The sequence below is a fragment of the Scomber scombrus genome, chromosome 24 (genome assembly GCF_963691925.1).
Source record: "Scomber scombrus chromosome 24, fScoSco1.1, whole genome shotgun sequence".
NCBI lineage: Eukaryota > Metazoa > Chordata > Actinopteri > Scombriformes > Scombridae > Scomber > Scomber scombrus.
In genome coordinates, this window is record NC_084993.1 from 14,619,518 (window position 1) to 14,637,162 (window position 17,645).

General features: G+C 38.3%; 2 protein-coding genes across 2 annotated transcripts; both read right to left on the bottom strand.

Moving 5' to 3' along the window:
• Positions 1 to 1,316: 1,316 nt before the first annotated feature.
• Positions 1,317 to 14,753, bottom strand: dhrsx (dehydrogenase/reductase (SDR family) X-linked). Its single transcript, XM_062414786.1, has 7 exons — positions 14,635 to 14,753; positions 7,256 to 7,363; positions 6,380 to 6,448; positions 3,697 to 3,798; positions 3,397 to 3,604; positions 3,026 to 3,233; positions 1,317 to 1,538 (listed from the first exon to the last, which is right to left on the bottom strand). The coding sequence occupies exons 1-7, from the start codon at positions 14,732 to 14,734 to the stop codon at positions 1,365 to 1,367; spliced, it is 969 nt and encodes a 322-aa protein (XP_062270770.1). The 5' UTR covers positions 14,735 to 14,753; the 3' UTR covers positions 1,317 to 1,364.
• LOC133976564 (E3 SUMO-protein ligase ZBED1-like) lies at positions 7,664 to 11,630 on the bottom strand. The gene has a single exon (XM_062414785.1). The coding sequence runs from the start codon at positions 11,362 to 11,364 to the stop codon at positions 9,322 to 9,324; it is 2,043 nt and encodes a 680-aa protein (XP_062270769.1). The 5' UTR covers positions 11,365 to 11,630; the 3' UTR covers positions 7,664 to 9,321.
• Positions 14,754 to 17,645: the final 2,892 nt, after the last annotated feature.

The window sequence follows — 17,645 nt, forward strand, 5'->3', positions numbered from 1 at the left end:
CTCTTATGAGTAACTATCTAAAAGATATTTCTCTACATACATGACTTCACATGTTGTGATAAAATATTAGAATTTCACAGTAAATGAGAGGTGGCACAACATTTTGGGATGGATTGGAAGGACTTTGCATAAAATTACTTAAATTAAATTAATAATATGAATGTAAAATAAATGTTCAAAAGATTAGAGAAGTAAGTACTGATCTTATACGATCTGGTCCACACAGGATCATTTCATTTTGTCACTAAAAATGTATTCCTCATTTCAAAAGTATGATATTTGATTGAAAGTGATTTAAAAACCCCTATATACAATTTGTTAATCTTCAACTGAATGTCCATGATTACAGTATTATACACAGTACATATTATCACACACAATCACAACCATGGAAACGTACAGTACATAGAGACAGTGCTGGAATATTATAATATAACAAATCAATGCAGTCTTTTGTAGGCTTAACCCGGCACTGCTAAGGCATTAAGGTTCCTCATGTGCTCAGATTGTCTGTGATTATTTAATACTAACCATAACACATCAGAAAACTCAGTCTGATATGTTAACTGATTAAATAAAAGGCACCAAAGTCATCCACTGCAGTGAGTGATACTACGCTGACGGTCATTTTAAATATAAGAAAACATGAAATTAACTCAAGGGAATAATTGGACATTTTGGGAAATGTATAAATACAAATTAAATGAGAACACCAACAAAAATACTCCCAGTGCAACCTGTAAGCTTCACTTTGTCTTCAGTCTTAACAAACCTTCACTTTAGCTGTTTTAGTAACCTAATGGAGGTCATATGTTTTCGTCATTCGAAAAAGAGATTAGAAACTGAAAGTCAAAGTGTTGATACTGAATTTTGATATTGAAAATACAACAATGTATTTTTAATAAATATATATATATATATTAATGCTTGGACAGATGATTGGAGCTTCCTTTCACTTCAACATAATGACACAAACAACGTTAGCTTAACTGTTAGCATGGGAGATTTTGGCATCTTTCTCAGACGTTACAATGTCTAAAATATTTAATGTTTTTCTTAAAAGGCTTAACATGATTAGTACTACTTATAAGAGTAATTTCTGATTGGCTGGAGACTTCACATTTCTAAAAGAAAGCCTGAGTTACAATGTGGACCCAGTGTTTCTGGAGTTCGACCTATAAGAGGGACTAAAAGTTAGGATATCTCATCATCTGCTGCGTTGATTTTGATCATTATTTTTTTAAAATCTCTCACCTGCAAGCTGTCCAACTTCATGGAAGTGCAATACAAAATTGCTTTCGTGACCTTTTAAACTGAAAAGGTGTGGAGGTATGGAACTATTCCACCTGTGAGGGTCAGGCTCTCTAAATACCTGCAAGTTTACAGCTCTTTTTCCACATCTCAGCTTGTAGCTCAGAGTCGTAGGAGCTATCGGAGGACTTTGTCTTCTCGCCGTTGTACAGGTAACAGCCACCCACCCCCTCCATCTCAGAGGCAGCTGCAGCGTAGACAGATATGGAGGCTCCCTCTGCTGGAGTCTGAGGACATACAGTGAAAACAGTATTTGGGTAGTTAAATATTTTTTGTTCTTCAGACTCTGTGCTTCAAAACACTCAATTTGAAATAATGTATTTATATTCTACATGAAAGCAGCAAAGAGGTTGAATAGGTTTATGTTTCATCAGTCCAATACTTTAAGGAATGTTTTTGTCAACTGAAACCAGACCTCTCTGTCTGTATGGTTTACCAGGGATTTGAATAAGGACACATTTCTACCTACATCCTGGAGTGGATATTTGACTTGCTGTGCAGTCATAAAGGGCTTTTTCTTCCCCATGCAAATTATTTTCCACTAATCCACAATGCACAAATCCTGTATCACATAAATACACAAGTAGAACAACATATAAATTGTGTTATAATTTGGTAGTGTTTTGCATCATTAGGCTTCCATAGCTGCTAGATTCCCTGCTCCTCCTACTTCAGGCTCTCAGTGTAGAGACCTGAGGTCAACCTACTGCTCCTCTCCTCATCTCCTACTATTGACTGAGATCTTCTCAGCAGGTAGAAGCTGAAACAAGGTTAATGGCCCACACGTGACATTATAAAAAGAAGACATGACGTGCGAATGGGCGATAGAAAAGGTGCGCCCCTTAATTATAGCTTCGCGAGACAAAATTCACGTAGACGAGAAATATCTCGTCACACCCCTACAGCTGAATCCCAAAACTTTGGGCACTATCAAATGGCTATATCGCCACTTCTCTCTATATTGATGCAAACCTCAAATAAAAGAGAGACATGACGCTTAGATGTAGTATCGAGATGTGATACCTTTTCCCTCACATCTTCATTATCCACAGACTAGGGTCTTATTAGGGTACATTTGATGTGACCTTGCATGAAGCTCAGAATCAGAAAAAAACTAGAATCAGAGAATATATAAAGTGAGGAAGTGAGATGTGATCACAAAATGACTCACGTTGCACGTCGTTTTTTTTTCTAATGCCAGATTTTAAACTGAAAAAAGATATTCTTATGCATGCTGACTCTGGTTATTTCTCAGTTTTGACACAGTCATGTGATCCACAGGAATATTTACCTGATGATCTGTCTGCCGTTGCTGTTTTTATTGTCTAGAGCAGTGGTCTCCAACCCTGCTCCTGGAGAGCTACTGCCCTGCATGTTTTAGGTATCTCCTCACTCTAACTCGTTATCAAGCAGCTGAGGCTCGTCAAAAGGCTTGATAACGAGTTGATTATTAGAATCAGGTGTGTCAATGTGAATGTTAGTTTCCTCCTGATGAGCAGGTTGTCACCGTGTCATCAGTGTATGAATGTGTGTGAATGTGACATGTAGTGTAAAAGCACTTTGAGTGGTCATAATGACTAGAAAAGTACAGTTTATCTACCATTTAACATGCTGAGGAATCAATCCATGCTTTTGTGTACATCTCACTTAGTGCGTAGATTATCTTACAGATCAAATGATAGAATAAACACACCTTGTATTAGTAAATACGTACCCTGAATATTATTTTGGCCACGGGCTTCTTGAGCAGCTGAGCAAGGGTCCACAGGTTGTCGTACAGCGCAGTGTCCACCATTCCGGGGTCCACAGCGTTGACGATCACCGGGAAGCCGCCGGCTGTCAGCTGCTCCTGCAGGTGGTAGGTAAAGAGGACCAGAGCCAGCTTGCTTTGGGAGTAGGCACCGTGGGAACTGTAGCAGTTCCTGGAGACAGTAGGGGTGGAAGGGAGAGTGTGAAGGTGGACTCTAAAGTCCTGCAACAAAAAAACTACATAAATAGCCTCAGCTCTATGTTTTGTTTATTACTAATTACCCTCAGAAGAGCTGGCATGTATCTTATGACTATGTGTAACAGCTGTCCTCTCACCTCCTGTTTAAGTCATCCATTTGTATAACTCCAGCGTAGTGCGTTGCAGAGGACATGTTGACGATGCGGGAGCAGCAGCCATGTCGTCCTGACTTCTTCAGCGTGTCCAGCAGCAGGTTGGTCAGCAGGAAGTGGCCGAGGTAGTTGAGACAAAAGTGGAACTCAAAGCCGTCCTCTGTCTGTCTCTCAGGAACCAGCATGGTCCCCGCTACACGAGAGACCGGAGAGCAGAAGAGCATGAGATCACTCACTCACAGCGATGACAACATGACAATGGTACGACCTTTCATGGCAGCCTACCGTTGTTAACCAGAACATGGAGAGGGAGACCTCGGGCTTTGAATATTTGGACAAAGTGTCGCACAGATTTCAGCGAGGTCAGATCCACGAAGACAAACTCAGCTGTGGAAGGGAAAATGAATTAGCTTTGACAAAATGATCCTGTTAATTAACCAAGATCAATATGATTTGTAGACATACAAGCATATCAATTCAAATAAGTAAATAATAAATCAATAAACTCAGCAGCGAATTGGTTAATTAGCCAAAGGGTATAAGATGACTCCCAAGGTGTAATTCTGTAAAAAAATATACAATCAACAGTCTTTGAATTCTGGAGCTTTAAAATCAATTCACTTTTTGAATTTTGGGTCAATTTTAGATTAATTCAGCAACAATGGGTGGCTGGAAGATGGTTGTGACACAGCTTCCTGAAGCTAACCAATCAGAACTGACTGAGTGGGGCTCATCGAGATGGGGGGCCTTAAAGAGGCAGGAGCTAAAATGAACTGTTTCAAACAGAGGCTGAACTGATGGGTTGTTCAATGTGTGAGTTTGAATTAACTAAGGAATTATTAAAACTGTAAATCATGCATAGATATTCCAGAAGAGCCCCAGGTTAAAAATAAAAACCAGGAAATGTGCAGGTCTCCTTTAAAAGCTTGAATTTATGACTTTTGGCCACTTGGGGGCAGCAGAACAAGCTGAAAATGTGTCCATGTCCATCTGCTGAAAGTAAGTCCAACAATTAATCTAAAACAATGAGCTAAAAGGGGCTAAGTCTAAGAAGCCCTGCAGATCTGAGTGGAAGTGCGGAGTTGGTGATAACTCTCTGTAGCCTCATCACTACAAGCAACATCTTTCACATTACACATGGGTAAAATGAAACTACTGTTCAGTGCAGCTTCACAGTTACTAGGCCTGACGCCGGGAACACACACCGAAGAGCGGCGGCTGTGGTGGCGAAGTTCGGCCGCCGCGAGTTTACATAGAGAATGCAAGGCAAACTTGCCGCAGGCCGCTTTTCGGTGTGTTCCCGGCGTGAAACAGTTGTTAGTAGAGTTGTGAGTCTGCACTGAACATGGCCTTGAGCATAAAATCTCTGCACAGCTTTGAATCCTGGATAATTTCCCTCTGAACTTTGGTACAGTCACACTTCTCAGGAACCGCAGGCGTGTTATTAATGAGACACTTGCCACTGCTTGTGGCTTTTCTGAGCTGACTGCTCAAGCACCTAATTAAATCAATTAAACTCCCACGTTGCAGCAATATTCTGCATTACAGTAATAGAGATGCCTCACAAGAGAGAAAGAGGTGTTTTTCATGTAACATCATGCTATAATATCAATGTAAAGAATGGAAGCATACTTAGAATTCAGCAAGTGAACAGTCTAATTAGTAATGTTTCTTACTCACAGCCAGACTGAAACAAAGAGCTCTTTGTGTGAGGATTCTATGACTGCTGGCCTGTTTATGTAACACACTCTGCTATTTTAAAGAGGAAATACACTTAATGGAAGATTTGCACTTTTTAGGACACACATTTGACCATCACTTCAGTCAGTTTATGAACAGCTGGCCTGCTCCATGAGCTTCCATTTAAAGCTGCTTTCATCAGCACTGTTCAGACCCTCGGGCGCAGATCATTGGACTGTTCTGTATTTTAGAACTGGTTTCCAGAATGAAGATAAATAGGTTAGCTCTCTACAGGCACTGGCTGACTTCGGTCATAAGCACAAAAGCAAAAAAGCATCTTTTTGGGTCAGAACACATGAAAAGAAGATTCCTGGAGATATCTTACATTATATGTTTGTTCATAATAAACCACATATTCATCTTACTGAGGTAAGTTAGTGTCACAAAAGCAAGTAATAACTCACACTCACTTTAAAAATTAATAATCATTTCCCAGGGTTCGGGATGAAAGTCAGCTCTTGTCATGTGATGATAACTGGGCGAACTCAACACTGTAAATCCCTCTTCACTCACTCTAATTAAAAGTTTACAATACAGTGAAATTCAAGTTTTAGTAGAGTACATCTGACACAAATTAACCAAGTCACATGAACCTCATGTTTAAATACTAACAACTCATTTAAAATCAATAAATGGAGTAACACAGTAACTGCTGTAACTTCCAAATGAAAGCCTTTCTATGAATTTACAGGCGATGACATTATGAGCTCCTTTCTTTGAAACAATTAGCAAACTGTCATTCCATTGGAAAAGTTGTTTTTTACTCTAATCTTAATGGCATCACTCACCTTGCAAAATGAGCTGAGCAAAAGGAAGATATAATGAAACCTGCTTTTGTGTGAACTTGTCATTTAAAGGAGCAGTGTGTAGAATTTAATAGCATCTAGTGGTGAGGTTGCAGATTGCAACCAACTGAATAACCCTTATATTTAGATGATTGTACGCTAAATTAAAAAATACTTATGAATATCATATTCCATTTCTGCCAAGTGAGTTCCATTAGATGCCACTAAACTCTACACACTGCACCTTTAAGTAAAACAGCTAGTCAGCCTCTCCTAAAATTGTTCAACCAAGTAGAGGGAGTGTCCTGCGGTGGTGTCTGTGCCAGAGTGGCAGCTGGAGGATGCCCAGTGCCAGACCTAACAAGTTAAAACCATTTGGAAGACACACATGCAGAAAAACTTGCTAAAATTAGTAATGTGGTCAAAGACAGACAGATTATTACCTTTCCCATTGCCGCCTTCTTCTTCAATCTTCCTGACGGCTGCTCTGCCCTCTTCTCTCTCGTTCCCAGCTGATGATGGAGATCAGAAAGGCTTGGTGGGCAGATTTCCAGCACATATCCACTTCAACAAGACTGGTTTACAACTGTACTAATCATTCATTTAACTAAAAATGAACGTGAATCTACAATTTATCTTTTAATTACTTTAAATAGTGAACAGCCGGTTCCAATATGCTCATTTTATTAGCAAAGAAAACATACCGTTTTTAAAGTATCATGGTCTTTGGTCACAATAACAAACAGACATCCCCTGCAGCACATTAAATCAACTGCAGCTAATGAAAATTAATTTCATAGTGGCTAAAATGAGAAGTCTGTGTTCAAAGACACATCAGTTTGTACCGTCAACAGTAATTAAGCTGACTCTAAAAACTGTGATTCCTCTTCTCAGCCAACTAAAGATGATTAGATATCAAAATTGTAGTCATCTTAACCTTTGGTAAACTTGATAAGGATCCATAAGTTTCTATAAGTTAAATCAATACTGGATCTGGATCTGATAAAAATGCTATTGAACCCATTCAATATGATTTAAAAGATTTGGTTCAACATTCAAACTGAGGCAAGATGCTTCAGCTACAGTCTTTACAGTAAAGACTTTGCTAAAACTTTTTTTTAAAATTTAAATTAAACCTATATTATACAGTTATGGCACAGAACAGACATCTATTTATTAATAGTGAAAAATAACATTGACTAAAAACTCAGATATTTTAATGAACCTGTATTAAGAAGGAGAAACAGGGTATTTATAATCAGATGGTTCAAACAGCCAGTTCTGACTGAGTGAAGGCATATGACTGGATGGTAGCCTACCTAGGATAACATGCATGCCCAGGCTTGCCAGGTGTCTCGCTGTCTCAAAACCCATTCCTCGGGTACCCCCAGTCACAATGGCAACCCTTCCATTTTGCTTGGGTAAGACTGTGTGGGAGGAGAGAGGGTACCACGTGAGGTCATCATGCAAACTTTCTGATTCAGACTGTTTTGGAATCAGGATCAATATGTGATTTTGTAGGTATTGGAAGTCCAGACAATCCAGGTCAGAGTCTGCAAGTCTGCAATTAAATATGACTTTGCAAACTGTGTTACATGGACCAAAACAGAGAGGTGAACAGCGTAGACTGACAGTTGGAAAGAAGGGTCTACCCTGTTATTAAGATCCAAAAATCTGTTGCCCTGTCAAAGATGAACAATTACAATTACATTAGAATATTGTGTTAATATTGCAATACAAGTTTGGACATCAACCAATCAGACAAATGCTGAAGTTCTTTTACAACATCTTTATATATTAGTGTTTTGCAGAACATGACATTTTAAAATCTCATCCATTGTTAATCTTAGCAATATACAGACAGATTTTTACAGATTACATCTTGAGCAAAACTTTTTTTTAAAAAGTAAAAAGTAAAATTACTTACAAAAATAAATTTGATAATGTAACAGATCAGTTATTAAGATAATTACACAAAGTGGTTGTATAGTTAGACACACACCTAGTGAAGGAAAACAAAACATTACTTTTCTATAAAATGATCAATTATCTTTGTTTCAGTTTGATTTAATATGAGGAGATGATAGCTGGTTTTATACAGTACCTTTCTAGTTGTCCAGTCACTTTAAAAGGGCTTTTACACTACAAGCCATATACACCTATAAGCTGATAACAAGGGCTGCTATGCAAGGTGGTAACCGGCAATTTGGGGTTCAGTATCTTGCCCAAGGACACTTTGACATGTGGACTAGAGGAGGCAGGAATTGAACCGCCCATCTTCCAATTAGTGGACAAAACCCTTTAACTCCTGAGCCACAGCAGATCCACCACATCTGAAGTTTTCACACACTGTCAGACTTTTAAATCCTGACTTAAATTAACTGCATTGTCTTTGCAGATTGTATATATAAAAGAAAATACAAACTGTTATGATGAATCAAACACCTCTAAAGCTCCCTAATTAACAAAATGCGTGGCTTTTTTAACCCGGACATGAACAGAAAGACTAAAAATCTCTGTCTGTGAGGCTGATCATTTGAATTAAATAGTAGCATCAGCATGCTAACTTGCTCACACTGACTATGCTAACACGCAGATGTTAGCAGTTGCAATGTTAATATGTTCATCAACTTACTTTAGGGTGTTGGCATGCTTACATTTACCATCACATTATTGTCGAGACATTTCAGTAAAAAACTAAAACGTTAACCTGGTGGTGGCGCTACAAGACTGATCATCAAAGTCATCAGGTTTCATCATTGTGGAGACAGTTGGATATATGTGAGGAAATGTAGTGGTCATTTATCTAGTAGTCATTCAGTTGTTGTTTGGTTTGAACCAAAGTAGATGACCGACTGACTGACAGATATTGCCACATAGCTAAGCTGGCTGGTTTGTGGTTTTGAGGTGGAATTACAAGTTGGAGCATTGAGCAACAACAGCTTAACAGTTGTTTTTTACGTTTCTGTTTACGTACAGATTAAAAATATTATATTTAATTACTGAGTTTATGAGGTGGTGGGAGAATATAGTTATTAAGTTTTGACAGAGGCAGACTTGCCGTTTCTCCTGCTTCTAGTCTTTATGTAATCGAGGTTTATGTTCTGACTTTATCTCCCTAGCACAGAAAGGATTGATACCAATCTTCTCATCTCAGTCCTAGAAAGAATGCAGTTTCCCCCAGACATTAAACTATTCTTTACATACTGATTACAGGCCAGAACTCAACCGAACAAGTAAAGTTATTATAACAACATGTCCATTACATTTTCACACCACACCTTACACGTTTTAATGTTTCAGCTGGTCGAATAGGTAGCCTGCCAAGTACACAGGAAATAAAGTTGTAGAAATTCTTTGACATTTTGTGATTTTAGGCACACAGTCACTCAAGCGGTTGACTATAGTTGCCTTCCCAGACATTGTCCAAATCATCCACACAGGGTTCAGGCTTGTAGTAGCTCCGTGAGTTTTCATACAAGAAGACTTGTTGATCTACTAATGCTGGAGTTATACAGTTCCTCTTGCCACACAGAACAGTCCCAGAGGAGCTGAACAGCCTGTGACAAGGGACACTCGTGGCAGGAATACACCAGTACTTCTGGAGCACCTTGGGAAGGGTGGGGAACAAAGCTGCATGACTTGTCCACCAAAGTAAAGGGTCTTCATTCAGACCTAGGACTCTCTGTGATTTGTAGTTACTCAGCTCCTCTACCACCTGAGCATGCAGCTCCTCCTGACTCTGGTCTGCATCAGACTGGCAAAATATGGCAGCCAGAGGGTTGTCTTGGGTTATGCTGCTGGTTGAAGATTCTCGCATAGGTGTCTGTTTTTTGCTAGGAGGCTCATCGGACACCACTGAAAAATCATCAAGACATGGTCGCTCCGCAATCTGCTTCTCAAGGATTGCTTTTGCCTCCTCAATAATGTTACTCTCAACTTTGGAGCGTTCCTGTGTGGACAGGAAAGGCAACTTCTTGTACCGGGGATCTAGAAATGTAGCAATGTTGAGGAATGTTGAGATCTCTTGCGATAGTTGTGAATTCTGGGAGTAGGTGCTTGATAGGACCTTGGAGACAACCTCTTTGGTCATGCTGATCTCTTTAAGGTCCCCTTCTTTAACTTTAAGGGTGGTGTTCAAAAGCATATGAAGCACAGGCCTTACCATGCTGATTATTGGGTACCTGCAAAGAGTGATCATGTTTGCTACAACTTTAAAAGGTTGGAGGATTTCAATCAAGCCCTCCAACAAGGCCCAGTCAGGACCATCAAAGCTGAAATGATGGCTACTGGAACTCTCTATGAGTGTTGCAGTTATAGCAACCTGCTGCTCTCTCAATCTTTGTAACATTGCCAACGTGGCCAACCAAGGCCTACCCCTGTCTGTGATGAGTGCAGACTGTGGAAGGCCATGTTGCTTCTGTTTTTCTCTAAGCAGATACATTGCCGGTTCTCTGAAATGATCAACAAGTTTGCGGCAACATCCCAAAAAGCTGTCGACGTGCGGCAGCTGGAAGGCTTCGTCCATTGCGCGATTGACAGTGTGTCCGAGGCAAGGCATTTCCACAGACAGTTCCAAGAGTGAGCACGCTTTCACAATATCTACTGAACCATTTGTTGTGGCACCACTGACTTTATGAGTTATCCCCCACTCAACAAAGGCTTCATACATAGCTCTGGTAATATTCTCGGCTGTGTTATCCTCTTGTACTTCAAACGTTTTAAGGCACTTGTTGGTCATAGAGAACCCAGTTGTACTATTGTAGTTAACTGAATGCATAGAGAGTGAAATATATGTTCTGTTCTGGGTTTGGCTTTGCCAAAGGTCTGTAGTAACGCCACAGTTCACAACCCCACCAAGATCACTGAAGACCATATCCCGCGTACGGCAATACATCTGAGGAAGCATTTTAACAGCCAGGTCACTTTTGCTTGGTGGAGAGTATCCAGGATCAACTGTACTCATTAAGGTCTTGAAAGTAGGCTCCTCAACTACAGAGACAGGATACAGCCCCTCGCAGATGAAATTGATGATGGCTAACGTAAGATCATTGTGTCGTCTGTTTTCATTGTTTAAGCCGTGCTTTAAGATTGTGTCCTGGGATTGCTGAAAATGTTGACCTGAAGGCTCTGTCTTTATCCTGGAGAATGCTGTAGCGAATGCCTCACGCATCTGATCCGTGTTGCACTTCACAAACTCACTGAACTCTGCCGGATGGTTCTTTTCTAGGTGGTACGACAGATTGGAGGTGTTTCCAGAGTAAGCAATTTGGCTCATACATACACGACAGTATATCCGCTTCCAGTGTAATATGCACCCATCTGCATCTGTGTCAAAGCCAAAGTACTTCCAGACTTTGCTTTTTGCTCGTGGGTGTGCGACCAGATTGAGTCCAGAGCATGAAGGTCCTGAACTTTTACCCTCCATTGGTTCCTTTCGTAAGCAATCCACTTGGATGCCTTCACTTATTGAGCACCTAACAAGAATAGTGAAATAAACATTTGAGGATGTCTGCAGGTTGTGGAAAACATCACACTTATTTGTGAACCTACAAAACTATATGATTCTGAAATGTATCATTTAGAGTTCAGCTGAATCCAACCAGGTGAAATATCTCATTCATTGACAACATTTACATTCAAACAAGAAGTCACTTTACAGTTAGAAATCAGGTTAATGAAGACAATTGGATAACCTGATTATCATTTATCCAATACCCTATAATAAGTGGGCAAACTTTATAAAAACCTCTATCATGGTATCCATTTATTTGATATCAGCATGTATCATGATAAAGTCAATTTCCTGATTAAAAATCAATTGAAAGACTATTTATGGATAAAATATTTGCTGGTCAGAGTATATTTTTGACTAATGTAGTATTTTAAAACCAGTCACATCAAGGTACGTGATCAAGATACATCAACATTGAAGCTACAATGATGTGAAAATACATAACTGCATTAAAGCGTTTTTTGTTCATTGCCTATAATTTAGTCATGTACCCAGTATATTACAGAACTACCTACCATATTTTAAGCTAAAGTGTTCAACATACCCTGGTACAAGAAAATAACCCTAATCCTTTGATGGAGACTAACAAAACCTTGGTATTGATGTATATTTATTTAACTATTTTTTTAAAATTATGTAGCAAGAGATATTATTCAAGCATGCAACAACGACAATGATAAACACCACATTATAACGGTGTGTGTTATACAGTGTTAAATACGTCCACTTTTTTAAACCTTTAGATACTTTGAAGGTGAAAACAAAAGAAGATACAATCTGTTCTGAAGGTTGTTAGAGTTTCATTCACTACCAGCAACACTAACGGCCAAAACAATAAAAACAAAAGCCTGGTTATAAAAAGGAGGAATGTTTTGCTTTATGAATAATGAGCCAGTCACTCTTTATCTTTTTGTCATGGTTTAGGATATTACTTGTAAATAAGAATTTACAAAATCCCCTTACATCTGGTTAAATAGCCTGCATTCTTAGCACGATTATAGGAGTGTAATACCCCAGAACTAACCCATTCCACTGTCTGCAGACAGTCCCCTCATTGTGTGACAGTCTAATGCATTAGTCTCACTCTACTCTCACATGCTAAAACACAAACTTTCTGTTTTGATATATGAATTGAAACTTGAGATGCACAGAATAGTAATACATGAAACACTTTAACACAAGATGTAAAATGTGACGGTACATTAAGAGAATAAGGAGACAGTTCCCTATGATGACTTGTCATTTACTAGAATATTTAAGCCAGCTGCCACCCTTAGAAAGATCCTGACATTCATTAATCAATAACCTCTTAATGTTATGGGACTCTTTTGGCAGTTTGGCTAAGGTGTAGAAAATAAACATGCGTGACACTATATTCTTACTGTTCTTCTCAATTTACAGTACCAAGAGAATACAGAGTACTCTATATTCTATGATGCTGTGATCATTTAACTCAACTCACAATAATATAGAATCTGTTAAGGGCTGAGTTTTACAATATTACAGCTACCATTGATCATTTTCATCATATTATTGATTACTCACTATCAACACAGGTAGAATGAATTGTTTTGTGCGACCACCATAAAATATAATATGATATAAAACTTAGAAAGACATCAAATAGTCACACTGGAGAAACTAAAAACAGGTACACAGGTAAAAACTTTGTTGTTTTTTCTTTTTTGATGAAATAAAATGATCAAAAATTATTTTGAGTAATTTATGTCAATTAATGATTAATGAATTGACTAATAGCTTGTATTACCATGCCAAATACAGCACCAGTCAAAGCTGTCATTGACACAAACTGCGGCTGCTTTAAAGAATTAAAGTTATTTTATAGTTTAAATGTCTTCAGTATTGTTCTACAATATAGAAAATAGTCAAGAAAGACTCTTGAATGAGTAAGTTTGACGGGTGCTGTACATTACAACAACAATAAAGAGAAAGTTACTCATTTTTGAACTAGTGCTCCTCATTATGAATATGTTACATTTTTAAGAGAAAGGTGAAATAAAAAAAAAATTAAAAAAAAGAAAAGTTAAATGATGTCACAAGCACATAAAGATGTTCAATTTCTGTAGTTCATTTGAACACATTAACTGATGCACACCCTGCTGCTTGAATAAGTAACAGAACTGCATTTAGACAAGGTATCTGTGACCTTAGTATTTTTTTTCTCAATATATCAGTTTTAATTTAAACGACTGAACTTACATGTAATCTTTCCTAGAATGAACCAAACAGTGTTTCACTAGAAAGCTCACAGTTTAGATTCAGATTTTCCAGACATTTACATCGTACAGCTGAAGCCTGAGGGGATCCGCTATTCATTTGTACTAACAGATATGCAGTGATAAGAAGTAACCATGATAAATTAACTGATTTCAACACAACCACATCCAGTATTATTTTTTCCCCCAAAGTTTGGATTTCAAGTCACATGATGTGGAGTGAGGACATATGTAGTGTAAAGGTCACAGGCTTCTAGTTCACTGTTTAACAAGGAAACTGCTGTTAAAACATACATGTAAGGACATTAAATTTGATTAATAAACATTATTATATTTATTTACATTACGTGGCAGACATAATATTAGACATCACTGGAAGTCACTGGGCTATGACTATGACTATGGCTAGTTAAAAGTATTAACTGTCAACATAGGTGTCAAAATACAGCCAAGACAGGTTGTGCACTCAAACAGCCAGTGACACCAAACTCCTTTAATAATATTCCATATTTAAGGCTGCCTTGACCAATCAGTTACGTTACATTTAACTACAAGAAAAAACAGCTTTACCTCTTTCAACAGCAGCTCCTGTAGTGAGTTGCACATATATGTGATGGTTTTTGCTCACATTTATTTATAGAATTACTACTGTTACTAGATCTGGTTCACATGCACTTATTTTGGTTTAAAGTTACAATGAACAAGAGTGAATGCCTTAAAACTGTACATGCTGTGTGTATAAGATATATGCCGAACTGAGCAGAAGATGCTATTATTAAAATGTTTGAAGCCAAGTTCCATTCTTTCTATTCTTTCCCTATTTATTAACGACACATTATCAGAAATTGTCATTTTTCTAACGGAGTCTGGCATTGAGCGGAACACAGCGGTACATTATAACTTCAAAGAAACAAATGAACATAAATGAAAGAGAAATATACCTGACCTGGTAGCGTAAAAGATCTGTTGAATATCTGATAGATAAGAACTTTGATTCCGCATAGATACAGTTTCAAAAGAGGAACTAACACTGCCATCAGCCACATCCTTCTGCTTCCGAGTTGAGCTGTGCTTCACACTAACTGGTCCGGGTCAGAGGCTGGAGGTGATAGACCTGCCTGTGGTTCCGCCCTCAAAAAATTGCGTCACGAGACGCCACAGACTGCACCCGAACTGAACATTCATTATTCGTGTAATTTCTGTGGACCAAACAAAGACACTATTTTTCACTCATTTTTGTCAATGTATGTATTCCAAAATATGAAAAACGTTATCTAGAAAAAACTGGTCGAAATGTCATACTTTATACTTTATGTTACTGACATTTTAATTTGTTTTGAAAATAACTCAATTGACAAGAATGTTTCTGGCAAATTCCATAGACATTAAATGGACCAATAGAAAACCAACCTTTATCTTATTTCTAATTGATTTGAGCTCTATTACAATTGTGAAGGTCAAGCTTAAAAATAAATAAAAAAGCAACAAAGTCCCCAATTTAAAAAAAACCCCAGATAATATTATTGACTAATGTTACCTTATTAATCTGTACCCCCTTTTTAAAATCCCGACCTCCTACAGTACCATTCAAAAGTTTGGACACACTTTCTCATTGAAGTGAATGGGAAAGTGTGTCCAAACTTTTGACTGGTAGGGTGAAGTCAGCTAAATTGGGCCACTTTTTGGTTAATGTTAATTTATTATTATTATTATTGTTATTATCTATTTAATTTTTTTGTCATAAGATTATTCCCTGTTTAATTCCTTTTCTCTTTTTTTCTTGTTCTTCATACTTGTAGGTTGCTTTTTTACTTTTAAGTTTTTATTCTAATATATTTCTGAATGTGTTTATTTTCATTGCAGGCTAAAGCTGTGTGTAATTCCTATAAAACAGTAGTTTGGACTGCTGCAGGTGAATCCACATAAACTCAGTTACTTTTACATAAACTTTTAGACAATTTTATGAGATGCAGCCTCGTGTCTTTACCTCAAAAGATGAAAATCTTGAAATTTAGACAGTATAGAGCATTTCTTTTATGTAGGCCATGACTGTCCTCTTCCTAACCCTAACCCTTAGCATTACATCGACCCTGTCACTGAAAAGTCCAAAATCTATAATTATGCAAGAATAATCAATTTTAAAGGTTACTCTGTTGAACACATGATGTGTCCTTTACTGAAAAGCCCATTCTCACTGTTGGTATGGATGAACCAATATATCTTGCATGCTGTTCTGTATGGATAGTTTTTTTTCCTATCTTTATTCAAGAGCGTGGACAAAAACTCCATATTCCGGTACAAAGATACACATTAACTCATTTTGGAAAGTGGGAAGAGGTTCTACGATGGAGCGGAATAATTCTGTCTTCAGGGTATATTTGATTTTTTGGATATTTTTTCTGCGGTGGTTGATACGTGAGACTCTCTTGCGTTGTTGCCGGCAGCATGAGAGGGAGATTTCAGATTTGGACTCTCATTGGCTAATATTTAAAGAGGACGGAATTTCCACTTTATTGTTCTGTCAGCCAACTACACACAAGAAGACTATTAAATGTGGTATGGATGTTCCCGGTCCCCACAGGCTGACCCTCATGATCACAGTGACCTCATATCCTTTCCTTATCACATCAACGTTGAAATCTACTGAATAAAATGCCATGACATTACAAAAATGAGCATATCCTCTTCATCTCAGAGCATAAATCGTTTCCTTTTTGAACTCTTTTACAGCGATTGACACATGTGACACATTTTGTAATCACGCATTTAACCCATTTGAGGCCCACATGGACATGCTGGCGGAGACTGTAGTCAGGATCCTCATAACAACTGAACTAGCACCTCTCCACTGGTTGATGGTTCATGATAGAGGCCTGAGTTGAGTTAGTTGCTCTCAAGGTGATAGAGTTTTTAGTTTTTTTAGTTTTTAATGATTGACTAAGTGACCTTTTCTTTATCAGCCCCTTCTGGAGAGACCTTACAATTTTACCCCCCAACCAGTATGCCCACATTACCAGGTCTAAATTTTTTATGTGGGGCTAGACAGCGAATTATAATCATCTCATTAAACCCTATAAACATCTAACTTCACTCTTGAGAGGCATCTTGTATATGACAAGATAAACAGCAGCAGTCTGGAGCTGTGATTGGCTTGGGCCAGCCTGTAACTCAACAAGTAGGCAGAGGAGGCAGGAGGCATAAAAATGACCATTTAATTTCTATAAGTGCTAAATAAGTGGTTGTCATGACGCTGCTTATCTGTTTACCTCAAACCTCACAGCAGTGGATGAAGTGTTACAGCAATATCTAATCAATTATCTAATTAACACTAATTGTAATTAGTATTACAGTAAAAACTTCCTCCTCCTTGTTTTACTGTAGTTGAATTATAGTAAACAAGGTATTTGAACTCATGTTTGCATTTATATAACTTATCATATGTCATTATGCATATATACTAGATATAAGCTTTTATTGTTGATAAAGAAGCTCCTATGAGCTGATTTCCAACATCCTTTTTTTCCTTTGTTGTTGTCTTCTTGTTTTGGTCATGTTCATGTATTCAGCTACCACAGTTACCCAGCCAGTATGTCCATGTGGGCCCCACATGGGTTAAGTGCGGGCTGCATGGGTACTGAGTGGGCGCAGGCTTAAATTGGGCAAATCTTGTGGGTCCCACATGGTTTCAGTAACATGGGTCCCATATGTGAAGCCCACGTCGACTGACTGTATGAGCCCCATAAGGAATGTAAGTGGGCTCAGCGGGTATGGGCATAAACAGGGCAAATTGTATGGGCCCCATATTGTTTGAGATGTGAAGCCCATTTGGGCTGGCTAAATGGGCCCCATTTAAGGTCCATTATGATCCCACTTAGACCCCATATGGACAAACATATGGGGCCAACATGGGTCTCACCCAGTTGGGCCCCACCTGAAACCCAGTCAGAATCCACTTGA

Excerpts from the sequence above, each read along its gene's own strand:
- LOC133976564 (XM_062414785.1), bottom strand. The coding sequence starts at position 11,364 with ATGGAGGGTAAAAGTTCAGGACCTTCATGCTCTGGACTCAATCTGGTC.
- dhrsx (XM_062414786.1), bottom strand. The coding sequence starts at position 14,734 with ATGTGGCTGATGGCAGTGTTAGTTCCTCTTTTGAAACTGTATCTATGC. Across the intron at positions 6,449-7,255 it reads GGGCATGCATGTTATCCTAG|CTGGGAACGAGAGAGAAGAG; the intron begins GTAGGCTACCAT and ends CTCCATCATCAG. Across the intron at positions 1,539-3,025 it reads TGGCCAAAATAATATTCAGG|ACTCCAGCAGAGGGAGCCTC; the intron begins GTACGTATTTAC and ends GTATGTCCTCAG.